The sequence below is a fragment of the Amphiprion ocellaris genome, chromosome 1 (genome assembly GCF_022539595.1).
Source record: "Amphiprion ocellaris isolate individual 3 ecotype Okinawa chromosome 1, ASM2253959v1, whole genome shotgun sequence".
In the NCBI taxonomy this organism is placed as follows: Eukaryota; Metazoa; Chordata; class Actinopteri; family Pomacentridae; genus Amphiprion; species Amphiprion ocellaris.
In genome coordinates this window covers 22,542,393-22,569,511 of record NC_072766.1, presented here as the reverse complement: position 1 = coordinate 22,569,511, position 27,119 = coordinate 22,542,393, and the positions used below count along the sequence as shown (strand labels likewise).

Below are 27,119 nucleotides of genomic sequence, written 5' to 3'. Positions count from 1 at the left end.
AGTCAACAACAACAAAAAACATCTCATATGAATACATTATTAATAAAATTCCAATATTTTCATGCATGTAGTAAATAACACCCTTGAAGAGGATTTTGAGTACATAAACACTTGTTATTCTTGAGGAAGTATTGCTGATAATTTATTTTGTTTAAATTAAGAAGCCTACAAATTTGATGCTGTTTTTATGATTTAGAATCGCTTCTTTATTTAATACTCCTCCATCACTGCCTGCAGATGTCACAGCATCATCTGCCCTGGAAGCTACACTTCAACCTAGCTACGCTTTCTGCACTCCGTGGGAAAACCCCACAGAGTGGGACTTGGTTACAGACACCACAAACAACCAATCAGCGCTTGAGAACGTAGCGGCTGACCAATAGCTGTCTGAGAGTGCAGCAACGTCAACACGTTAAGTTTAGTGAGGTCGTCTCCTGTAAATAATATATCTCACAGATGTAACGATACACTGTTTTATTTCACGTATTTCTCGTGGAGAACAGATTTATCTCAATGCAGTTAGCGTACTGTAGAAGGTGGCAGTCCTCTGCCGGCCTGCTTGCTATTGACCAGCTCGCTAGGCTAACTTTAGCGTGATACAGGGCTGTTTAGGACGCTAGCATTAGCTAGCCATTTGGCTAATCAGAGGTTATTACGGAGGGAATCTAGCTTGTTTCCAGAGACCCCTATCTAGCTGGGATGGGCGTTTGAAATGACAGTCATCTGTAGCCTGTAACCGAACTGACGCCTATCAGAGGTAAGGTGTCCATGCTGTTTAAACTGAACGTAAATACCTGTTTAGTGCGTTTTAGCTCCTAGTGTGTTAGCCACTTCCCTCTCTTAAAGGGCCTTAGACTGACAGCTTCTGCCCGGTGACACTGCCGCTGTGGTTGTCAAGGAAAATGTTAATTTATAAACGGTTCATGATATTGGTGTGTGGTTGTCGCCTGAAAGACCACGTTTAGTAAATGTCAAGTCAGGTCAGCGCATGCCAAGTTGAAATCACTTTCGGTGTTGCGTCTGTTGTGTCTTAACCCTATTAGCTGCAACAATATCGGTGTAACGGTAATAGGTTTCTTCGCCGATATATCATTAGTTATTGGAAACAACAACATCTTAACCAAGTAAATGCTGTAAAACTGCTTCTGCTGCCATGCTTGAAACAAAAGACGGATGTAGACGTAGTTCTTGACTGTCGGGTGGCTGAATATCGTATCTAATGTATGATCAGGGGAAATCCACTCGTCTGGTGTTACTCTTGTCCTGAGTGTCAGAAAAAGTCAACTGTCTGCTCATCGTCTATATTTAGAACATTCAAATTAGTAGATATGAGTAATATCACACGAGGTCCTGCTAAAAACAGGTGTGCTGCACAGGCATGACTGAGCAGCAGAGGAGAATACACAGCTGAGACCAGCAAGAGCCGCTAGGTTCAAACCACAACAACCAACTGGATAACAGATCAGTTAATTTAGATCTAAAGTTACTTTGCGCATGTATATATATATATATATATATATATATATATATATATATATATATATATACATATACATATATATATATATATATATATACATATACATATATATATATATATATATATATATTTATATATCAAGACACACAGACCACCATTGTTTTCTTCAGTTTCTTGCTCATTTCGTTGCCTGGTACAACTAAGGTACATTTGTTTGAAAAAATGTCGTGAAAACAACAAAAATAGCTTGCAAGAGTTTAATTTAGAGCTGATATCAAGCCATTTTCCATGGTTGTCTTGATAATAACCAAAATCAATTAATTTCTTACATCACTACCTATGGCATTGTAGTGCCAAAAACATTGCTTTTAGGCATTCCATGTTTTCTTTTCTGTCTGTTTTAGTCACATGATACACACAGGAGTTAGTACTTGATTGCATAACCATTGTTTTTGATGACTGCAGCCATCCATCTCCACCAGCTTCTGACATTATTCTGCTGTCACAGCAGCCCATTCCTGTTGAACAAATACAAATTTGCTTTGTTTTTGGGCTTGTGGTTGTCCATTTTGTGTTTGCTGATTTTCCACAGGTTTTCAAATGGATTCAGATCTGGTGATTGAGCAGGCCAAAGTGTGATTCAAATGTTCTGGTTCTCCATCTAGTCTCGGAGATCTTCAGTTTTTTCGCTACCTGTCTCTCAGTCATGCCAATTTTCAAGATGCCAATTGCCAAGATGGCTGCCTTTGTGGCTTCACATAGTTCTTTTGTTTTAGGCATTACGTGACAGTTGACAACTTCTGATTTGTGCTATGGTTTCAATGTAAGCAGGAAACCACTCTAGGCCTTTGCATGTGCAGGCTGCTTTTGACATGAAATGGCCTCTTACATACCCTGGGAATTCAATTAAGCTTAAGCATGTCAAATAGGACATAATATATTATATAATCAGCTGCATTTTTTGATGTGTTCATTGTATTCTTCGTGTAATATACCTTTAGTGGTACCAGACATTGAAATGAACAAGAAATTGAAAAAAAGAAGGGTGGTCTAATATTTTTTTCCATGACAGTATATAAATTGTTCTATGGTCAAAATTCATCATTCAGAAAACATTTTCCTTAGTAAACATGCTGTTGAGATAGTTTTATCAGATATTGGAGCATGGTTAGTGGTTTATTTTTTCTGTATGACTTGTCAGTAATCCATTTGCATGTAATTAATGGAAATGTGAGCATCTGCTGATGTCTCAGTTTGCTTTTTGACAAAAGAAACAATAGTTGTATGAGTACTTGATTTTGATTTGTGCTGAAGAATGGGCTTTGTAGTGTTATCAACGAATACTCTTTATATTTTCAGTTGCATCATGAAAGTAATTCTATATTTAAGGCTTTCCTGGTGCATTGCTTTGTGTTGAATAATGTTCCACCTTGCACTGTAGCTTAACTGCAAAATAACACACGCCTAAACAAAAGCACACAAACTGGTACAGAAACAGAGAAATACATTATACAAGCTGTTAGATGGTGTTACTTAGCATTTTCTATTGGTTTGCACAATAACTGATTTAAATAATATGCCATTTTAATTATATATAGCTGTATCTTATTGACAGTGTCAAAGCACTTCCTTGAGGGATTAGCATTCAAGTTAAGAAAATAAAAGTACTTTTGCTCTTCCTGTACTAGTTGTACATTGTTTTACTCCAGACCACAGGTCAAGCTTGCCTTGACGTTGGACCTCCTGCCTAGCATGCAGCCATGAGCTCTGCCCTGTGGAGCCAGGAGAAGCCCAGTGGGGGCTTCCGGGAGGACTGGCGCTTCTACATGGTTGTGAAGGAGTGTACGGTGGAGAAGCCTCCCCAGAAGACCCTGAGGATCCCCCGTGGCAGTCTTGGCCAGTCCTGCCAGGAGCGCAACAGCCTAGGACGAACACTGCCCCCATGCAAGGGCAAGAAAAGTCTCCGCATTCTGGATCAGACCAATGTGGTGCTCAGCCTGGATGAGCGGGACGTCCTGGAGCTGGACGAGAAGCTGGCTGAGCTGCTGTTCCCCATTACCAACTGTGAGGAGCGATATGCCCTGCTCTGCAACAAGTCACGGCTAGAGCGTGTCCGTGATATTGACTGTGGGTCAAAGGTGCGGGTCCAGCTGCGCTCAGGGGATGAACCTCTGCCTGGTGTGGTCCGCTTCAAAGGCTCGCTGCTCCCTGACAGAGCGCTCTCTGGAATCTGGTTTGGAGTGGAGCTGTTGGTGAGAACTCTTGTGACTTTTCTGTCTTTGAAGATTGTATTCCCATCAATGCAAATTTCATGTTTCCTCTCTGTTCATTCTGCAGGAAAAACCTACTATATTTTAAATAGTAAATGCAGTTCAAAAATTAGTCAGTATAAATGAGACAAAATTCTGCATGGAAAATGTTAAGTTTTCTTATGGCTTGATTCATATTTCAAATAACATTACAAGAAAACCCAAAAAACATAGTTTAAATTTATAGTTGAATCACTGCTTGAAAAAGTACACAGATGTGTATCCAGAGGTAAAATTGTGATCCGACAACACTGCTGCACTAAATACCTTTTTCAGCAAATGCTTATTTATGGCACAATGATGTGATGATTGCAAACCCACTGTCGTAAGTGAACATGAACATCTTCAAGAAACTAAAAACAAAAGGAGCTGACAAGAACTGATTTTTGGGAGCTTTTGGAAATGAGGTGATATTCCTTGAGTCAAGTACCTTTTTAAATTATGGACAACTGCTTAGAACTGCGTCAGTCCATTTCTCCAGCTAATGAATGAGGTAATCCTGACAATTACAAACAGTCTCTGCTGTCATTATTTATTGGGCACAGAAGTACAACTATGTCCTCTTATGGTTCTTGGCCCTCATTAGGAAAAGTGCTCATAGTAATTGCAATGCATTAAAGTGTTTGTACCTCTCTTTGCAATGAATAAGACAGAGGCAGGTATGTGGTTATGCTGGAGTGCGAGTCTAATGCTATTTTAATCTCAGTGGACTTGGAACTTGTACCTTTGTATCCAATAGAAGGAAACACAATCCTTAGATTTCTCCAGATTCTCTCTTCACACAAAGATTGGGTTGCTTTGCAGCTTTTTTTGGAAACTGTGTTGGTGACTTCATGCACTAATATTGGCAAAACCCCAATATAATGCATCTCTAGTGTGCTGAAAATAAGTCCTTTATAACCATATAGACAGCCGGTCCTTGTCTGCCATGTTGCACCACCATGTTTCTTCAGAAGCCCAGGACAGACAAACCAAACATTGGCTCTCAACAGGTCCTTTTGCGGTTTTAGGTTGAAGTACGTCCATCATTGATTCCTCTACATGATTGAAAAAACTGACAGGAGGGAGATGGTTGTGGTCATTGACTGTATATACAAGACAGACATAGCCTCTAGGTCTGCAAAGTGAAGCCAATATCCACGTGACTTAAACCTGTATTGTTTCTAATGGCTTGCAGGACCCAAAATGGAACTCAGATATTAAGGAGGCCTATTAGAAAATTACCCTACTTCTCCTTTGATATATTACCTCAGTAAACATTTTATTTGTGCTTGTTTATTTGTGTTAAACGTTTGTGCTCAGTTGCTAGTTGTGAGATTTTTTGAATACAACATTGTGCCATATTTGTAAATGATGTTCTTATTTAAAGTAAATAAAAAACATATATGTTTTAGGGCAGGCCTACTCTGTGATTGATAGGTTGCTGTCATATTTCTATTCGTAGAATCTCAGTCAGATCCGCCTCATACTCATTATGATCGGTTTTTAAAGACCAAGATGGTGATTAACCAAATTCCAAACTCAACGCTTCAAAAAGGTAGCCCAGAAACCAGTGGGTGATGTGTGATGTCACAGTGGCTGTTTCCATCTTTTATTTAAAACCTATTGTTGCAATCTCAATGCTAAATGCCACTAAATCTTCCATGCTGATCCATTAAGATGTATGTTTCTAAAGGTTGTCCAGGGCAGTTCTGCAGGGGCTAAATGAAAAGGTGAATATTGATATTTGTATTGCTTTTGCAATGAGATCATCACATCTTAGCATCCTCTAGGGTTTGAGTTCAACTGAAAATGCAGGATTGAATGAAGAATATGTTGGACTTGCAAACTCAGATTTTTTGCTTTTTAGAAATTTTTATATCGTTTTCTACAAAGGTGAGGTTTATGGGCATTTTTACCTAAGCTGTAAAGACTGAGACTAGATGCGGATGTCATTTTGTTGTAGTGAAGGCTGGAACAAAGCTGCAGTGTTTTGACAGACTTGAATGAAAGCAGATCATGACAACATTTTAATCCTGTTCCTTTAATCACAACACTAAATCTTAGTTCTTGATGTCATGCTATTCATGCCGCGTGCATGTACAGAACAGTAAGTAACAAAATACAAAGGGTTGCTTATTGCAGCACAATGTTGTTTTTATTCTACTGAGTCCAGCTGTAGTCTTCTTGAGTGGGCTGATGGAGCTAAAGCATTCAAACTGTAGCTCAGGATGGATGCCTCAGTTAGCACATATGCTAGAGATAGTATTCCTATTTTATGCTGATAACCAAGCAGAGATCAATTCATTCTTTTTGCCAGCAGTAACAGGGACTTGGCAGTTTTTCATCTCAAGAGCCTATGAGAAAAGATGCACAGTATGTTATGATATGACTTGCGAGTGCATTCAGTATCTGTACTGGAAATTTTTTAGCATATTTGTCATCGCAGTAAGTCAAGTCGTATTCCTACTGCAGTAATCGATCAGATGCTCTCACAGCTCTAGGATGTTGACTTCCCTTTGCTGAAGAATGCTGAGCAAGCAGCCTTGCTACCTGCCCTCCTTAATATGACAATAAGTTGCTTATCTCTCTTGTTCCTGTTCTGCCTTACTCTCTAAACTTGTCTAATCATCTTTCCTCTACTTTCCTGTCCCAGGAGGAAGGTCGAGGCCAGGGCTTCACGGAGGGCTCCTACCAGGGCCGACAGCTTTTCCGCTGTGAGGATGAGTGTGGTGTGTTTGTGGCTCTGGACAAGCTTGAACTCTGGGAGGATGATGATGATGAAGCCTTGGGAGAGCTAGAGGTGGACCACATCAGTCTGGTGGAAGAGGATCAGGACTTTCCTCCATTGGAGATCAACTCCAGGGTCTTGGTGCAGACGAGGGAGGGACCTGAGAGAGGCACCATCATTTTTTGCGACCTACTGCCAGGCAATGAGAGCCTGGGCTACTATGTGGGAGTTGACATGGTAAGTATGGCTCCCTCTATTTTCATGTACAACTGAGACAAGTGCAAGAACAAGTGCTAAATCATGGTACATAAAATGCATGGGGCCCAAATACTGGTAAAGGTTTTACGGTGTTTGTTGGGGAAAACAATAGTCCATTTAATCACCTTGAGCTCTGGGATGTTTATGATAAACATTTTTCATGATGTTCTAACGTCCTACGAATTAAACAATCAATTCTTTGAAGAATGAATGGTAAGTAATTTTACAATTCATTCATTCATTCATTCATTCATTCATAAGGGAAAAATAGGCTTGTCAGAGAGAGAGAGAGAGATGAGAAGATTACCAGCAGTGTTTTGACTGTATGCTCAACATGAAGCCTGCTGCCGGCTAACTTAGCTTAGCACAAAAACTGGGAATGAGAGGTAACAGGTCGCCTGACTCTGTCCTGATGTATCAAAGGTACCTACAGGCACATTTAAGGCTGGCTAATTGGTGATTAGTTAGGGTTGGGATCAGTATCTTCACCTTGTTCTGTGACAACTGGTCAGGACCACTTTATAGTCCAAAGCATACCTCCCTCCCTCACTGTAAGATGACACTATGTCATTGTTACACCTTGGTTCTGTCAGTGAGCTGCAGAAGAAGCAAGGTAATAAACACTGATTTCCCAAAATATTGAACTATTTCTTTAAATATAGTTCATTCTTAGTTGCTGACGTTCATGAACGTTCTACCATTCATTGTTTTATTTCATTTAAAAAATGGTGTTACATGGGCTTTGTGGCATTTACATTCAACTAGATAGCTGTTTATCATAAACTGAGGGGATGTCACCAATTTTAGCAGAGTTGTTGTTTTGGGTTTTCTGTCACAATTTGCATGTGTTTTTTTTTTTTTTTGTTGTTAATGACCATTGAAGGAACATGTCTTGTTGCCTTGGATCAGTGTAGCTATGACTACTGTTGTCAGGCGGGAGTGGTATTGTAGTCATAGAGAGATTGAAACACATAACTGAGGCATTTGACTGCTGATCGTTAGCAGCAGCACCAACAGCAGCCGCAGCAGCAGCCCACTCGGTGCATCTGAGCCTCCCACACAAAGGCAAGGCAGTCACGCGGGGAGTGAGGTAAAGACTTAGTGCTGTATGACCCAACAGCATGGCAAGGGGCCAGTAGGCAGCTGAGGAGAGCCCACTGCTCTGCCTCACTCTGCATCCAGCCTCGCCCTGCCTTCTCTAGCTAGTGGCACTGGCCTCAGGCTTATCTTAGATTATCCCTCTGGAGCAGAACCTTGGATTCCAAACTGAAGAAGAACAGCGTGGTTGTGCTCGCAGAGAAAGTGGAGCTTTCAAGGAGGAGGAACTGAGCTGGAAGATCTGAGAAGATGAGATGAGCAGTTTGGATGATTACAATACTAAGGATCCAGATTAATCAGAATCTTTAGATAGAGCGACAAGACAATAGACCTTGTTAATCACCAAGAAGGTACTAGGGAAAGTGTCGCACCAACTTAATCAGTGTTGAAGAGCGCTTCAGAGGGTTGCAAGGTGGTCATGTCTCCAACTCTTTCAGGACAATCCTATTGGGGACTGGGATGGTGTGTTTGACGGGAAGCTGCTGTGTAATTTTGCCAGTTTGGAGCACACTCGACTCGTCCCAATCTGTGACGTAATGCCAGGTGAGTCATCTAGTGTTTATCCTTGTTTTTACACCATGTATATGTTCTCAAATCTTAGCGTTTTCTGAAAACATTCAGCTGTCCCTCACTTGGACCAACACTGAGCTCCTTCTGAGCATTCTGAGTTTGTGTTTTGCTTGCAGCGGGAACAGAGAGCCTTTTGTGTTGATGGCTCACTTGTTTTTGAAAGTCAAGTGAGATACTCTGGCTCTTTGTTCCCAGCAGTGGCATATTGATTTGTTTATGTGTGCTACTGCCACATTTCTGACTGCTTAGACTTGCATTCAGAAAATTTTCAAGATTGACATTGTTAATTTTGCAAATTTGTCATCTGTGTTTACAACCCTTCCTTTAGCACTCTGCAGACAGACTATACAAAGTAAATGCTGTCACTAAGTAGAGCTGATTTATAATGTGTCTTGAAACAAAATGTATTATTCATTGGTTCCTTGTTTGTTGTGTTTTTGATACTAGACAGTGAAAATGCTTTCTTTTTAGCAATCAGCCCGTGTGTAAACTGAAAGGCAAGATAACTTCTGGTCACTTACTTGCAATTAAATACAATGTCTTTAGTGGGAAACTTTCAGAAGATACTCACAATCTGTTGTCCCTGGCTCAGTATTACGCTCCAGGTTATGAAGTGCCTGTGAAGGAATATCTTGCTAAAATTTAACCTATTAAAATTATTTTTCCTTTAAAGGAAGCTGAAGTACATTATTCACATTTCTTGTTAGATGTTTGAATCTGTTAATCAAACTACACTGACAAACTGAAAACACTAAATGACAGGTCAAAGTAAATTTAACTGAATTGCAAGTGGGTATGGCAGTCATTCGGTGCATGGTAGTTTCATGTGTGATGACAGGAGCGTTGTGCCTTTAACGTGGATGTATTTCTGGGCTGTACAGAATATTCCATGCAGGACCAAAGGCTGCAGAAGCACAGTTTTGCCTCCAGAGGCACCAACAGTGACAAGTCGTCCTCTGGCCAAAGCAAACCAAAGAGCAAAGGTACTGCACTGCTGCTGTGATACAAAGTAAACCGACTTACCCACATCTTGGAGTGATGATAATTACTAAAGTGGCAGTTCATAAATGCTTTTCACACATTCTAGAGATCCTTTTACAGATGTCTTTTCTTTGTTACAGACAGTTCTTAAAAATGAAACAAGTTTTGAAACCTGTAATATTTTAGGCAAAGAGAGGCAAGTGATAATTAACAACCTATACACTACCTTTGGTGAGAAGTCCCTTTAAAAAGATAATAATGGAGGGTATTTTCCCCTCCATTTTTCCTGTAGCAGCTGAACTGATTTGTGAATGAAATCGGTCTCTACCCTGATTTCTTTCCTTGTGGCTCTTTGTTGTAGGATTTTCTAAAAATTCATTTTGTCCTTGATTCTCTGTTGAAACCTGGTGACTAAAGATGATCTCAGACACACACACTCATACAGTGCGCACATTCATATTATGCTTATCTTTCTCTTTTCTGTTTTTTTCATGTACTTGTGCTATTTACAGGATTAGGTCATCAGTGTGGCAGTAGAAGCAAGTCTGAGTTTTACTATACTTTAAATGGCAGCTCTCTTGATCCCCCAGCCCAGTCCAAATCCAAAAGCACATGGTACATTGATGAAGGTAAAAAAAAAAAAAAAAAGGGGGTACTCATGAGACGTCAACCATCCAACTGGCAAGCTCCTGTTCACAGCAAGCTCCTGTTCACAACAAGCTACATAGTAATCTGTTTGACTATGGCCTACTTTTACGAGTGTACAGTTTTAATACTTACATTGGCAGGATCAGGGGTTCCATTCCCACTGGACTATCTCTGTACCAAGACTCTCTGGTGCTGAGGGTTGCTCTAAATAGAAGTGTCCTCCAAACGCAGCATACACTACAGTGTGAATAGTCGTAGCATTTGCTATAGCTGGAAACCCATTTCTCCCACCTGCTAAAACCCGGAATATAATTATATTTTCAATCATCTAGGAGGCTTTATGAATTGTTTTACTCAGATGACTGTTTTATCATAATTGTAAAATAAAATTGATGGAACTCTGTCATAATATCTCTCACATGCAAAACATTTTTTTTAGATCTAATTTACATTAATTATTTTATTGCTGATCTTGCTAACAATTTTTGACATAGTATCTCATATTAACTAAATCTATATGAAGCTACTTATGATAAATTTTATTGAGTTCAAAGTCATTTTTCAGTCAGACACTGATGCACAAGACCATCAGTCTGATTTACTCCGTAGCATATATTGTAAATTGACTTAGTGATTGAGCTTCCTTTTATCCTTTAAGCAGTAACTAAATGGAGCTGCACTGCTCAAACAGAGGTAGTCTGCTGTCTCTACCCTGCTGGCTCATATAATAAATACTACCAACACAACAACTCATCCATACACAAAAAAAGTTTTCAGTAGGTTACAGAAGAGCTACATTTTAGAATTACTAATATGTATAGAGGACAAAAGCAGAGATTATTTATTTCTAATAATAAACCCGTGGCGATTGCATATTGGGTTTGTGTGAAATTAAACATTTGTGGAAATAAAGCTACATTTGTTCTACAACAGATGACTAAAAAAAGAACAGAAGTGGGAGAATTGATGTTTCCTAAAAAATATATTTAGTTAAAATATGTATGTGTAGGTTACATACTGTAATTACTGTATGCTGGGACAAAATGCCTGCCATGATTTTGCTTAACGATGAGTTGATCAGTTTTTACAAGACTCTGGTAGTTTCAAGAAGTTGGTTACAGGACACTTTAAGTAAATTTCTGCCCCAAACATGGTTTCCAGAGAAGTAACACAATGAGCAGTTTGTTGCAGTAGCTTGCTATAAAGGCCTGTCCACTAGTCTTGTCCTTCATCACCATTTTAGCGTGATATTCTACCTGCATGGTGTTGCTAAAGGCTTTTAATAATGCTCAGTGCTGCAAATGACATCTCAACTGGCTGCTGTCTTTGTTTTTTGCTGCTTATGCAATTGAAAGATCCAAATTTTAGTGCGATACTATTTGCTGGCCAAAGCATTAGTAAAAGACTTAGCTGCTGGTGTCATGACTGACTGGTTCAGTTGGCACGTTGTCTCGTTGTTTTTGTGTTTCTGTTGGTGAAGGGACACAAGTTGTTTTTACAGTTACACTGCTCATGTCATCACCAGTATTTGTCAGTTGTGAAGCGCTTTTTTTTTTTTTTAAACAAAGATGGAGCGATTTTTCCTGTATATTACACAACACTGTGGATATTCAGCTTATTGTCACACTCAGTTTAAATTTCTAGCTTTAATAATGAATAAACAAACTAAGAATTATCTTTGGAATTTGGAGACAAGATCACAAAACATACAAAAAAAATACAATAAAGACATGCAAGAAAAGTTGACTACCTCATTATCAAGGTAAATATGACATATGTAAGCTTTGAAATTGGGACTAATCATAAACAGCATCGATTGTGTACAAGTGATTGTAATGTTGCCATCTGCTACTGCAAAACAGCTTCCATGAGAGCCTGCAGTAGTATTTCAATGCTAATTCATGCAATCTCCCTTGCTGTTTGTATTGCAGAAATTAGGAGGTCAGTCATAAATAGCTGTTTTCACAACTGCTTACTCATCCTGTGAATGTGTAATCATTTTTCATCCTCCTCTGGGTCATTTTTCACATTGTGGGCTTTTTTGGTTCTGGTGACTTTCATTTCTATCATGAAGCCAGCAGACAAGGCTACACATTCCTGTGGTGCTATCAGTGAAAACAACATTTGAGTTGTGGATAAAAAAGCTTAAAGGTGAATTCTAGCACTTGTGTTGTATTGTGACACTTTAGTCAGTACTGTATTTTTTGATTAAGATAAAACAATGTAACTGTGATGCAAGTATTGATTGATTGATTGATTGATTGATTGATTGATTGATTGATTGATTGGTTGATTGGTTGATTGATTGATTGATTGATTGATAAACCTCTTAAGACCAGACCTTCGGTTGCTCTTCCATTTTAGATTTCTTCTAGTTATTTGTGATAAGAAGTAACCAGTAAATATAATAATCAGATCATATGTAATATTGATTATTATATACATTATTATTATTATTTTGTTATAATTATTATTGCTATTATTGTTATCATTATTATGAACAATATACTCTATGAAAAACAAAATGATGTCGACATATGTGGATGCCAGGTCCTAGGAGGTTAAGGGATAATGAATGCTTTGCGAGTTCTGAAATGTTGAAATATTGTTATTATTAAAATATGTTTCTTATTTCATATTAATCACAGAATGTTTCTAAAGGCTTTGTTTACGGTTTGCTGCGTTTACTATATCGTGAAGAACACTGACTTTAAGTATGCCACCTCTGAAAAGTGCAAATTTGATACTGCAAGTAAGTAAGTAGTTTATCCCCGATTACTTAAATGTGTTAACAAAGTGAAGGAGTCTGCACACCTGACATCACACATCAGCTGAGGGCATTTTCACACTTAACCAGACATGGAAACTTGTTACTTAGGGAATGAATAGTTTTATCACATCACATTACACAACATTTTCCAAGTGCCCACAGGTGTTACTAGTACTTCACAGCTGCGCAATGGAGTACAATTATTTTATTTTTTTTTGCAGAATCTCATTGGTGTAAACATTTTATTTTTGGTTAACTTTTAAATAGAACATGTATAATAAAGTATTTTTTAAATGAAATACCATTAAGCAATAAACTAGATTTGGAGGCTCATACGAGTAGTTCAAGCACCATTGGAAAATTTAAAATCTAGCTGCACGCCAATGTCACCAACATCACAAACCAGTTAAATGTCTTTTTAGACACCCTAACAATGAGATCTTTGCTTGTAGTCTTTCTCATCACTTGTAATGGGTGTAACTGCTCGGAAGAAAATTACTTTAGCAGTACTAGATTGTTGAATGGTATTAATGCTTAATCAGACATTTTAACTTTTACCAAACATGCCTTTTCTAAGTAGAAAATACCCTTAATTTAAATTATGTAGTTGTCTCATGTGAGAAAATGCCCTATGAATGGTGCTAATAAACCATTTCTTAACACTGTTCAATGATCGCCAGGATTAAAGTTTTCTCATTTCCACAGACTTTCAATCAGTTGAGACCAGTTAAACTGGTATACTCAGTTTTCTTTTTTTCAAAGACATCTACTTTGGTAAACACAGCCTGCATGACATGAATAGATTTTAAGTTTGGGTTTCTGGTTTCTCTCCTACAGTTGGAGAGGACCCCGCCAAGTCACTTACTGACACCCCCCCTGACTTCAACCAGTCCTCCCCGCCCTCCAGAGCCCCGCCCTCTGCCTCGTTGTCCAGTGACAACAAGTTCCACTCGCTACCCTTCAGCCTGAACCGCAAAACCGGGCCCATTGACAGTATGAGCCATGGGCCTCTCTCCCTCTCCGTCCAGTCGGTGATGGGAGAGCAGCCTGAGCCCCCATCACCTGCCGCACCTCCCTCACCGCGGCCTCCGACGCCTCCCCGAGGACAGCCAGGTCTAGAGGTGGGCTCTTTGGTGGAGGTGAAGGAGAACCCCCCTCTGTGTGGTGTCATCCGTTGGGTGGGTCTGCCTCCTGGCCTGCTGGAGCCGTTGGCTGGTCTGGAGCTGGTGAGAAGACACAACAATGTAAACTTGGAAGTTAGATTTAAGTCTTATGATCAGTATATAGAGAGAAAAAAAGCACAGGTATAGTAAAATTTTGCTGGGAAAAGTAATGTATTGATTTATCAGGAGACACTACACTACTATCAACACCATGTTAAGATACTGAGGCTACAGTGTAGCTTTTATTTACTTCAGACATGGTAACTGCGCTGCCTTGTGGTGCTGAAGTAATTTCCAGATTGTTTGTCTACTTTAAAAAGATCAAATCTTAATTCGTGTCTCAGCATTTTTTATAGAGACTTTAAATGTTATCTGTTGTCTTATTTAAATACATTTCTAATAGTCATGGAAGGACATGAAGTAATTAGTGTCACCCAAGTCAGCTGATTTTTAGATAGTGTATCTTATTCTCAGTGCTTACCACCCCAGCCTTGATGTAGACATTGTTGAGGCATTGTTGAGTTAGAGTAGTTTTTTCTCTTAAATACTGTAGTGAGCTGCTGTTCACTGGTCGGTTACTGTAGTGTTTTCCAACCAGACACACAACAACCTCCACCCAGCCTTCCCTCAGTTGTGAATTTTAAGGTGTTAAAGTTTCTACTGCTAAAATGCTTGCTGTTTGTAACTGCTGTCCCTACTAATAACTCTGACTGATGGATGATCTTAAAAATATCAAACATTTCTTCATCAACAAGCTTGTTTTGATCCTTCAGAAATGATTTCTTTCATCACACTGGTTGCTGAGCTGGATTGGAAATTAGTAGACATATCTCACCATGTCGATCATGTTGCTTACAGAGTGAAAGCCCGGTAACATTTCATACCTGATTGAATTAAAACCAATTCAGCACCACCTTACATTGTGTAATCAACACATCACAACAGCTTTCTTCAATCTGTTCAAAAGATAAAGAGTTAATATGAAAAACTGGTTTTAGAGGGCTTTTGGGCCAGACAGTTTCTTAGCTGAGCACAGTGGCGGCCTGGATTCTCTGCTGGTTGCTAGGCAACAACATGGAAAAAAAGTATTTCCTAAAATGTTGTACTTTGTCTGTTAGCACAGTGCTCTATTGACATTTTTCTTGAGATTGTCTGTAGGCTTTGTGAGCATAAAATGTGGGTAAAATGTAAGATATGTGTCACTAAACATCCAACCACTTTTGACAGTTTTGATTAGATATTCAGGGCAGCCTAACTGGCCCCATGCTTTTTTACTGCACACATCTGCTGTACCTTGAAGTAATTTGATCGCATGACTGTGACCTTCTCTTCCAGGAAGAAGAGTGCCCTGGTTGCACTGATGGTACCTTTAAAGGCACACGGTATTTCACCTGTCCTCCCAAAAAAGCTCTGTTTGTGAAGCTCAAGTGCTGCCGCCCTGACTCCCGCTTCCCATCCCTGCACCACTCCTCCAACCCCATAGAGCGGTGCAACTCCATTGGTGAGTCAGTAGTAGTATATGAATGAGTACAGTTATCATAAAAACTACTGTTCCCAAAAGTTTTATGTTTGCACTTGAACCGTGTGATTACTCCGTCAAGGAACAGTGGAGTTATGTGACGATCGGCGTGCGTTTGTCTGTGAATCTGTCCGTCTGTTAGCAACATTACTCAAAAACGGACTGACGGATTTGGGTGAAATTTTCAGAGAAGGTCAGAAATGACACAAAGACCAACTGATTAGATTTTGGCATTGATGCGGCTTATAATCTGGATCCACGGATTTGTTAAGGATTTCCCATTGCCAGATATAGCAGTGTAACTATGACATGAGCACTGTGTCAGTTACCTGCTGTCGATCACATGATTGCGATCCTACTACAAACTGACTGTGATTTATCAGTTGGAAATCATACAAGGAACAAATGATTAAATTGTGGGGTGTTTCTGAGTCCCATCAATTCCTGCCGCCCGCCACATATTTAGGTCACGCAATGTAGCAAACCCCAGCCAGACGCGTTAAGTTCAGCCGTCAGTCTTATTTTGAACACAGATTCACCTTTCTGTCCTTCACTCATTTCTTCACCGTAAGAGCTTGTCCGTATTGCAGCTAGGTGCAAGTTTAGACACATCCTTTGCTAGACAGCAACAGTGTGGAACTGTTTTCTTTCATCTTTATGTGAATTTTGGACTTTACGACAGCGTCTTCGTCATGTCAAGCACCTGCTTCTTAGGGAACCACTTCATGTGCCGCTGGAATGGTGACAAAATACAAGCCTGCAACATTAAAAATGTGTCTTAAAAATAAAAGCATGGAAAGAACGGTTATTTTAACAGTAGCAAAACAAAGTTTTGGCAAAAGTGATGAACTGATCAACAGACCTTTATAAGAGTAATTTACATGCAATTTGGTATTCATACATAACATGCACATGCATAACACATGCCTGTACTCAGCGCAAGGTAATTTTTTATTAAAGATTTCATCTGTCGGAAATGATACATCAACTGAACAGCCTTGGTGGAGTACTGCACTCTGACTGCTTTTCTAGTTTTATTTTTTAAATTTTTTTTGCAGCATTTGGGGGCTACCTAAGTGAGGTAGTACATGAGAACACACCTCCACGCACAGAGAATGATGGTCTTGATGTCATGGTGGGAAAAAAGAAAGGCATTCAGGGCCACTACAATTCCTGCTACCTGGATTCAACTCTTTTCTGGTCAGTACTCTTTTAGTTGAGCAGTAAATACTTTATCAGCTACAATGTATGCCAGTTTCTATTATTGTCTCTGGACTGCAGTCCCATTAATTGACTATACAGAGCCTCATCAGCAGGCAGTGCTGTATTTGCCCTGAGGCGGAGGCTTATTAGTAAACTGTTTTGACTTTGACCACTGCCTCTGTCCAGAGGATGTGTTCCAGCTGTGAGCAGGCTGGTGTATTGTGGTACATCTGTTGTTTCTGTCAGCACTGCCTTTTGAATGAAGCAGTCACCCCAAACTACTGGAGATGCCTCTGAATATGATTTGACAGTTTCTAGTTGGGGAATTTTAGCTTCAACTCTTTGAACGCCAAGTGTTTCTTTACTCCTGTCACATTTTTACTCACTGTGCACCTCTATGGAACCAGTACAACCATGGCTAGAGAGAACTCAAACATGTCTTCTGTGCAGTATGACACATTTATAATGGCATATATCATAAAAAAGGAAAAAATGTAAGCTGAATTTCTTTATTTATTTACAAAAAATGTAAATAAAACTAGAATCAGCACGTACAACATTTTTCCAAGTGCCCACTAGTGTTGCTAATACTGGAAAAAACTGGTGAGTCTACATACCATAGATATTTTACTACTTAGAGTGTTTGTTTTCATACTTGTCTCTTATCTGCTCTGTGTAAACACAGCCTGCAGTTAAGTCCAGTCAGCCAGAAAGTCCCAGAATTGATGCTATGTGACTGTAGCTGAGTCACCAATGACTTCAGTGTTGCGCTAAGTGTAGACGTTTTTAGTTTTTAATAGAATGTGGTTCGTACAAATGGCTTACTTTTATTTCTTTTTAAAAATTTTTAAATGAGTCGTCTTGAATCAAGTGATCTTGATAAAATGTGATGATTTTTAGGCTTAGATTTCTATCATATTCCCAACAGCACATCATAGATGAGCAGATGAACAACAGTTAGAAAGTCCAATCCAATCATTCCTTCTTTTTACAGTTTCTCGTTATGATAAGTGGTACAATTTTGGCCATCGTCTTTAAAGATAACATACCTCTCAATCCCAGTGGTGGGTTTTGAGGTTCAGAGGTTCAAATCTGACCATTTCTGAAAAACTAACAAACAACAAAAAAGTCTTTAAGTCTCTAAGAGCTTTTCACGTAAAGCCTATATTAATCAGCTGTATAATAAATACAAATGTAATAAACAAATAGCATCATGTCCTTCATATGGAGCTTTACAATATTAGGTTTTTTTTTTGATCTGGTTTTTAATATTAGGTGAACATCAGACAAGTAATCCCTATTTATTGTATGTACAGTAGGTAATGGGCAGATTAATTGTCTTCTAAGTCCTTTGTTGTGTTTTCTGCTCTGCAGTCTTTTTTCCTTCAGTTCTGTACTGGACACGGTTCTGCTGAGGCCACGATCAAAGACCGACGTTGAGTATTACAGAGAGACGCAAGAGCTGCTACGCACAGAGATCGTCAACCCTCTGCGAATGTAAGTCTTAATAATTGATACATGGCTTTTCACCTTGACACATATTATAGGTTTGAGCTTAACAGTGTTATGACCTGTGTTTGGTATGTGTGATTTCAAGTCAAAAACTTCAGTTTTAGGTTTGGATAATAAAGTTTTTTTTTCCAGGACTTTAAATAGTAGCATACACATTTAAATGAATAAAAGCAGTACAGGGAACAATACATTTTTACTTTGTTCATTCAAACAAGCAAACTGCAGTACAGTAGCCATTGCTACTAAACCAGATGTAGCTATTTAAGAAGCTTGTAACTTCCATCGTCTTTGTCCTCCAGACATGGGTACGTTTGTGCCACTAAAGTGATGAAGCTGAGGAGAATACTGGAGAAAGTAGAAGCTGCGTCTGGTTTTACCTCTGAAGAAAAAGGTAGGACAGTGAGACAATATGTTGATCAGGATTTCACCTCTTTTTTTCCGTGTGCTCATCGTCATGAGTTTGTGCATTTGTGTTGATGATCATCTCAACTTATTTTATTGTATTTGTATGTGGATTTTTCTCTGATTTAGTTGCTATAATTATAAAAAGAAAATCACATTCAAGTTTTTTTCTAGAGAAACTAAAATATGATGTTCAAAGTCATGAGAAACAATAAATTTTATTTTTTTTTTTTTAGCATAACAAACACATTCAATACAATAATCTCAATTGTTTATGGCAGCATTTGCACAGGAATATTACTTCACATCTAATTTTACCACATTTTGTCCTGTAGATCCTGAGGAGTTCTTAAATATCCTTTTCCATCACATATTGAGGGTGGATCCATTGCTCAAGCTAAGGTAAGGGCCAGCTGACTTTTGATAAAACACACAATAACATCTTTGGCTACATTTACTGTAAGGCACAAAAGAGTGATAAGCACAATCTTGAAACGACGTTGGATCAGAGGAAATACCTTAGATATCTTAATACTTTTTACTCATAAACGTTGTGTATTACAAAGTGTAATGGACTGTCCTTGACTGTGCATTAACAGAAAATTGTAGTTCTAAACACATCACTGCTCAAGCACAGAGTTACACAGTCTAAATTTGTATTATTTATATTCAAAACAGACACACCGAGTTTCACTTGTGCTACTGTAATTACATTGAAGATTGAATGGCGGACAGTGTGGGCAGCTTGGTTTAACTGTAGAAGTTATTTTGGTTACCGCAGGAAAACTCACACTATATTCAGGTTAAAGAGTCTTTGCAATTCAGAAGAGCGGAGTAATGGCTTAGAGAGCTGTACATCATTGTTCCTGTTTACTGTTATGCAGCAGTTCTAAAGTGTAAATTGTTCTAAAACATGTTACATAATGTGACTAATTTGAAACAAATACTGGCCATGGAAAGGATACTTCAGGAGTTTTGAATCTGTGTTTACAGCTTATGAAGACATATAGCAGAAAATTTGTGTATTAAATGTCAAGCTGTCAGATCTTAAGTTAAACTGCCCATTAATCAAACTGCTGTCAAAAGAAAATGTATTCCCATTTAGCTTATTTCTCACTGTATGGAAAGCTCTCATAGTGTTATATAGTCTTTTTCAAGAAATTCCTCAAAATACTTAGAAATATGCTGAAAAATTGTGCCGATCCTTCACTAACATAAATGTTTGCTCATAAATTCATTCATAAATTGTGAGGGGACTGTTTTTACCTGTTTTACCAATTAGCATAAGTACGGTGCTATTTGGAGTTAAATTGTTCAGAAAGATTAATACCACTAATCAGCTCCACATAAAGCTTTTTTTTTATATTGTAGGCTTAAAGTTATAAATAGTAAGATTACAGCTGTCCTGTTGTGTTTGTCTGATGAGAACAGGACATGTGAATATGATTGGAGAAGATAAATAAAGTCTGCTGTTGTTTTTCAGGTCAGCGGGTCAGAAGGTCCAGGATTGTTACTTTTATCAGATTTTCATGGACAAGAAAGACAAAGTTGGAGTTCCCACCATCCAGCAGCTCCTGGAATGGTCCTTCATTAACAGCGACCTAAAGTTTGCAGAGGTGAGTTTTATTCAGTTTGAACTCTCTGTATTCAGTTTAGCTTGAATTAAGTAGCCTGATAGGTGATCGAAGCAAAATTTGGACACTGACAAGTCTTTTTCCACATTTATTTGCTCGATTAAATTTTTAAACATTTTTCTGTCTCATGTTTTCAGTTGTACAAAATCAGTTGAGCATTGTGTTAAATTTGATAAAATTAGAAGAAATAAAAAGTGGCATATTTAGCAGGATGTCTTAAAGACTTAATCATGTAATTAATAAATGTTACAACTTTTTTTTTACCTTGTTCTGCTCTATTTTATATTCAGGTTTAGAGGTGTCACAGTATATTTGTATTGCTAACACTTGTGATATTTGAAAAAAATAACTTAACATCATGGTAGTAATATACATATGGTAATACTGTAAATATTTCAGCACTAGTAACCTTTTGGTTGACACTGCAGATTAGAAAAACTATATATTACAATTGTGGTTACAGACTTTTGAGTGTCATTCATTTGCCAAAAAGCAAACAAAACGTCAAGATGAGTTTGACTGATAGCATTATTTTTATTATTATTTATTTTTAAATTTTCTATAGATATTGTGATAGTATGGTTTTTCTGAATTCTTTTGGCTGATAGCTGTGCAGTGAAAGTCTAGTATTGTCCTGTTTAGGCTGTTGTGACAGGTTTGCAACTTGAGTATTATTTACAAAATAAAGTAAATTAATTTTGCACCTCATAATTTACTGTATTTGAAAATACACTTTTTGTAATTGTCTCTTTCGTGTGTGCTGTATACTCACTGTCAATCATTGAAATAATGATGGTAAAACCTGAAAATAAAATATTACCATGAGGAGCATTTAGAAATCTATATGCTGTACTGTAGATATATTAGTTATTGTTCCATCTGCTGGTCAAACACCTCACTTACACAAGACATAATGTACAGCTTAGAGTTTCATGTGCTTGTTAGGAGGTAATTTACACTTAATATCCTTTGTCCTCATTTTCTTACCTTTAAAAAGATTGCTTACTTTTTAAGGCTTGCTCTATAAATAGGGCTGTCACATTATGGTCTCAATTTTAAATTTTTATGTACACTTTTTTTGCTGATGTGCTCATCTTGCTTTGTTGATGACTACATACGTTTTCTCTTGCTCTGTTTTTCTCACAGGCTCCCTCCTGCCTTATTATCCAGATGCCCCGCTTTGGCAAGGACTTCAAAATGTTCAACAAGATTTTCCCCTCCTTGGAGTTGGACATCACAGACCTTCTTGAAGACAGTGAGTTGTAGTTAATTTTTTTTTTTCCAGTCTGCAAGTGTGATGTGTCGATCAATGGGGAGTCAGAGCTGCGTGCCATTCGTTAATGAAATTCTGCTGGGTTGTCGCTGCCGCTCAGCTGAGATGAAGGAGCCAATTTTTCTTGCTTTCAAAGTGGCTCTTAACTTTTTAAAGAACTTCACTTCTGTACAGTGTGTCGGCAATGATAAAGGCTTGTGTTTTATTATCCAGCTCCAAGAGAATGTCGTATCTGCGGAGGCCTGGCGCTCTACGAGTGCCGAGACTGTTATGAGGACGGAGATATCACGGCTGGCAAGATCAAGCAGTTCTGTGAAAAGTGCAATACACAGGTAAACAACAGAGGGCATTATTGCAACATCAGTTCAACAAAAACAAGTTGTAAAGTCTGTGTCAAGAACATCCATTTGGTGGCGCCAAATCCAAAGGAATCGTACTTAGCTCATTGTTGGAGTTCAGTCGCAGAAGACTGACTTCTACAGCAGACTGTAACACATGGTCACACAATCACTTCATTTCTTGAAATAATGTTGAAAGAATATCAACCCTGCTGTACAGTAGCACAAGTCCTCAAAGATTTTTATTTCCACCTAAATGATTAATTAAAAATATGTTTAGCCTTTTTTAGTTTGTCCTTTAAAGGCCATAATATCAGATGATGTGTGTCTGATTTAGGTTCACCTCCACCCGAGGAGGAAATCCCATCGGCACGGCAAACTGTCTGTCCCCAAGGAGCTACAAGACGGTACGGGGCGTCAGGGCAGTTTTCCCCGCCAGAGGATGGAGCTGTTCGCCGTGCTGTGCATCGAAACCAGTCACTACGTGGCCTTCGTCAAGTACGGCAGCGCAGATTCCGCCTGGCTCTTCTTCGACAGCATGGCTGACCGTGATGGTGGGCGTTGTGGCCTTTTGATGTTGTGTTTGTTACCAAACTGACCGCTGAGATGAAGATGTAAACTTGTGAAGTTTTGTTTGAATTGCATAGACTTTGAAATACGGTGTGACTGGTCTTCCAGTGACATCAAACATGGCAGCCACAGCAATTCATTACATTTATTCTGTTGATTGTTTGAGAACATAGTTACATTTTTACTGTCACGGAAGACACAATCTGAGAACTGGAACTCGGCATTTTTCTTACACGTCACTTAAATGTTTAGAGTGTTGTCACAATTTTTACTAAAATTTCAGTGATTGATTATGCACTGAATAGTTTGAGTTATTCAAGCAGATAGTTATACTGTTAGTCATATAAAATCATGCAGTGAGGGCATGAAGTTGTACTCGGCTGTGCAGTGTCCACTGTGTTGTTGTTAATGACCTTGCATGTGGTTTTGCAGGAGGGCAGAATGGATTCAACATCCCGCAGGTGTCTCCCTGTCCGGAGGTTGAAGCCTACCTGAAAATGACCCCAGAGGAGTTGCACACCCTGGATCCCAAGAGCATCCAGGGCCAGGCCCGACGCCTGCTGTGCGATGCCTACATGTGCATGTACCAGAGCCCAACCATGAGCCTGTACAAGTAGTACCCTCTCCCCAAACCCCTGTCCTTCCACCTCTGCCCCTCAGCCACGCCACCTCCCCCTCCCCCCAGGGCAGGAGATTCAAAAGAAAGACCAAAAATGAAAAATAAACTAAAAGAAGAACAGCTGCCTGCCAGCATGGGCAGATTGAACCCTCTACACCCCACCTCTCCTCAATGCCTACCTGTTTCTGGAGGTAGGAGAGATGGAAGGGCGGGGGGGGGTGTGCCTATTTGCACTGTGCATTAGTTGAAGTGTTGTGTTCTTCATGTAGTCCTATGTAGCTTCCCTGTGTCCTACAGCTGAGCATTGGTGGCCGATGATGAAGCAAAGGTAGGCATTATGAGGATTCACTCCCTGGTCAGGGAGGAAGGAGAAGATGGGCGGGAGGGCATGTTGCGTTGCAGTGGCTGACAAAACACGCGCAACAAAAACAAGATGAGCTGGTGGGAGGACCCTGCTCACCTCATTTACCTTAAGAAAAGAGGAGTCCTGCTATTCTTAATCACTGTAAAAGATGGGAGCTTTCCGTAACGCACATTAAGGAAGCAATGCAGTGCGCAAATCCTCATCCAACCTGTGTGTACTGTTGTAAAAACTTGTGTAAAATCTCTTAGTAGCATAGATTTCTCCAGGTAGTAACATCAACAGTATAGATGTCAACCTACTGTGCAGTTGCATTAAGACCAGACTATTCTGCTCTTTGTGAACCGGTTTGCATATTTCCTCATCATACTGTGTAAGTGTCTCTACAGTATATGTTTTGCAGAAACAGACGTAGCCATTGTAAAAGTCTCACGTTTTACCGCATACTTGCTCAACCAATGCTGCACTTCTGCTCCATCCCCAAGTGGACCTATCAGGAAACATTTAGGTTTTGCTTTTTTTTTCTTCCTCCCATTGGAAGTTGCAGTGAGTGCTAATTTGTTGGTTGGAAGACATCAGAGTTTTGTGCTACAGAATACAAATTTGCTCCTCTGCTGTAGCTGTAAAGAATGGTCTGCATTGCTAATGCCGAGTAGATGCCAGATAAATGCATGAAGGGAGGCTTGCACAATGGCTCCTGTTGTAAAGCTGGTTGGTGGAGCACTCCGTGCATTCATAGGGTCAATGAGGTGAAATACTGGAAAAGTCTGGCTGTTTTCTTTAAGGTGTGATGTGAAGAATTTTACATGCAGTGGTTTTAAGTCTCACGGTGTTGATAAGTAAATCTAAATTATATTTATGTTTACAAAGCCTTTTCTCTGCCCATCATGGCGAGTCTGATTTCCTATGGGTGAAGAGAAGCAAGTGTTGACTCTCGCTGCCTTTCATGAAAGTGTGACATGCAATATTTCCAGCCAAGCACCACATAACAAACCAATTGTGATCAAATATAATTATTTATTATGCTCTAATCACATTACAAACTCATATGTCCCTTTTAAAGAAAACGAAACAGGGTTGATGATACTGTAAGGTTTGGGTACTCCTTGTCCTCTTTCACTGTATACTGAAGTGAGTTATTGTAGTTTACGTTGTCTCATAGCAACTACTGAATGTTAATAGTGACACATTGAACAGTTAGCAAACGATGGAAAATGAAGAGGCACAAGGCAGGTAACCTTGGGGCATCATATATATGTATTTAAAGAAAAAATAAATTAAAAATGAAAAACATGATACTTGATTCCATTATATTCCAGTTTTACAGAATACAGAAAGCATACCAATCAAGTTATAAAGTAGTTGTTTTTTATATATCCGAGGAAATTGGATGAAATCAACAAAGTACAGATGTTGGCATCAGCATTATATTTTTCTTAAACCTAATCACAGCTTAATCATGGATTTAGTTGTGAGTTTAAAGTAAATGTGCAAGGGCCTTTTATAAATTACTTTCCACCCGACAACTTCCATTTTGCTCTGTGGTCGTTTCCACTGTCGCAGGGATTCTGACCGAGGACCTTCCTGTGTGAACTTTTTCTGCACTGCTGGAGCTTGTCACTGACTGGAGCCTTGTTCTCGATGAGAGAAGTCTCAGAACAGAGGATGGCATTTTGATTTTTTTTCTGTTGCATCTGTACAGTGTAGACATATGTAACGGGTGGAAAATTAATGTCAGTGATGTTCCTGTAAATGTTAACAAAAATAAAGCCCATTTTGAAGGGTACGTGGTATCTGGTGAGTACATTTGAGAAAAGCATGGCAACGCATTGGGATGACGATTCTCGTTTAGCAAGGTGAGCGTCAAGGATTAATGTGCAGATGCTGTGGTGGTGGGTGTGGTGGGCTATTTTTACTTTCTAAAATTTATTGTTTTTTTAATTCAGAAAGGACTATAGGATCTCAAATATTTTTTTAGCCAGTGGCATAGGGTTGAAATTGACAATACAATTATTTCACTTGCGCAGTACAGACACACCAATGTGACTTTGAAAATAAGTGGTAGATACAAAACTCTTACACCGACTAATAACAAAATAAAACCTTATCAGTTTCTGATGTAACTTGCCAACTAAACGTAGAGTCTGTGTGGTGCTAGAATAGCTCAGCCTGTACATGCAATGTGGTGCCTTAAGACTGACCTAAAGAGTAACTGGTCAGACCTGAGACTTTAAACCTGAGAATGATACGCTGCTTTTGAACCATTTTTAAAAAGTTTTATGTCCAAATGTATTTTTGCATAGATTTTGCATTCAGAACTGCAGTACTAAAGGAAGATCAGAAGAAGTGGCGTTCACCAAAAGAGTCTAGAATAATGGTAGAAATTAAAAAATAGATGTCCCAAAACAGTGTTCCCAAATGGATATTCAGACATTTCTATGAAACTGCCTTTAACAAGTTGCTATAGGACCCGTGTGCTCGCAGGGTTAAGGTGACTACAACTGAATGCACTGACATTACAGACCACATGTGTAGCACAAACCTGTCAAGTTTCACATTTTAGTGTCCGTAGCTGGCATCCATTTCCTTGAAATGAAGATCTCAGGTTATTTCACTATCAAGGACCATATGTGTGCTATAAAATATATTATTATTGATTTTTTTAAAGCCTATAGGTGCTAATAAAACAGCTATAGTGTATTTTTCAGTGTCTGCATTGTGTGTTGTCTATCCCTAGAAAGATCTGCTGCTCTGCTTATAGGATTACTATGATCAAGCCCAATTTAGGTCTTTGAAGCAGTGATCATCCCCTGACTTGTAAATGTATAACAATACGATTACAGCCTGTTATGCTTATAGGAGGATGACAAAGATTAGTTATAGTCTGTTTTGTCCACTGGTTTGGCTTTATTCTTCTATCTGCCCTATATGTTCAGATTAAGTCTCCATCCAGTGACCCAATTCCCCAGACAGTCTCTGACAAAACGATACCCTGAGATAAATCAGCATGTATTATACATGCACCTCCCCCACTGGAACCCTGTTCTACACCTTACCCTGTTTAGTTTTTAGTCAAACTTGAAACCAGCTTAGCAAGCTGACTTCAGAAGTGCCAGATAAGTATTTGTCAACAGAACAGCTGGCGCACAATGCCCTCTTGTAGCTTTATGCCACAGCATATGCCAGCCGCTCGTAGCGTGTGGTAATTTAGCCGGGGCTGGTTCTACGGGAACAGATGGGCTCAAGTATTGTTATTCTCGCTCCAGCTCAGGGCCCCTGGGGGGAATCACTAAATAAAATCAAAGCAGATGGACCTCTCTGGGCTAGGCTGTGTTTATGATAAACAGCCAGTCCAACCAGTGTCCATCTAACACCTTAACCCCACCCTCCCAACAAACTGACAGCCAGCAGGATTACAGTAGTTTAACCTCACCTGCTCCGGGCTTCCGCTCTTTATTCACCAAAACAGCAACCAAACCCAAACACATAGAAGGTTTAGGAAGGAAGCACATAATGACTTACCACGTCCTGAGGAGAGTTTTGATAATTTACATGCACCACAACAAGTCCCTGTTCAGCCAGTTGACCTTAAACCGCAAAATTCTCTCAAAACACAACCTCTTATTTTGGTGCTGATTTCGAAATGTCTGGCTCCTCTGTTTTTTCTCACTGACAGAGGACTATTGTGTTCTTTTATAACC

The 27,119-nt window shown here is 39.1% G+C and overlaps 1 protein-coding gene across 2 annotated transcripts; it reads left to right on the top strand.

The window, feature by feature from the left end:
* The first annotated feature begins 414 nt into the window (after positions 1-414).
* On the top strand, positions 415-25,204 carry cylda (cylindromatosis (turban tumor syndrome), a). 2 transcript variants are annotated; one of them, XM_023275830.3, is made up of 17 exons: positions 415-757; positions 3,190-3,732; positions 6,425-6,736; positions 8,293-8,398; positions 9,307-9,408; positions 9,919-10,035; positions 13,662-14,050; positions 15,323-15,488; positions 16,565-16,706; positions 18,084-18,206; positions 18,521-18,612; positions 18,959-19,025; positions 20,107-20,239; positions 21,404-21,512; positions 21,744-21,862; positions 22,206-22,422; positions 22,871-25,204. In XM_023275830.3, the coding sequence occupies exons 2-17, from the start codon at positions 3,241-3,243 to the stop codon at positions 23,053-23,055; spliced, it is 2,871 nt and encodes a 956-aa protein (XP_023131598.1). In that variant the 5' UTR covers positions 415-757; positions 3,190-3,240; the 3' UTR covers positions 23,056-25,204. The 2 variants fall into 2 exon arrangements, with proteins under 2 accessions (XP_023131598.1, XP_023131599.1); XM_023275831.3 differs by lacking the exon at positions 9,919-10,035 and having other exon boundaries at positions 416-757.
* Positions 25,205-27,119: the final 1,915 nt, after the last annotated feature.

Coding starts and splice junctions, on each gene's coding strand:
- cylda (XM_023275830.3), top strand. CDS start 3,241: ATGAGCTCTGCCCTGTGGAGCCAGGAGAAGCCCAGTGGGGGCTTCCGG. Junction 8,399..9,306: donor AATCTGTGACGTAATGCCAG/GTGAGTCATCTA, acceptor TGGGCTGTACAG/AATATTCCATGCAGGACCAA. Junction 19,026..20,106: donor GATCCATTGCTCAAGCTAAG/GTAAGGGCCAGC, acceptor GTTGTTTTTCAG/GTCAGCGGGTCAGAAGGTCC.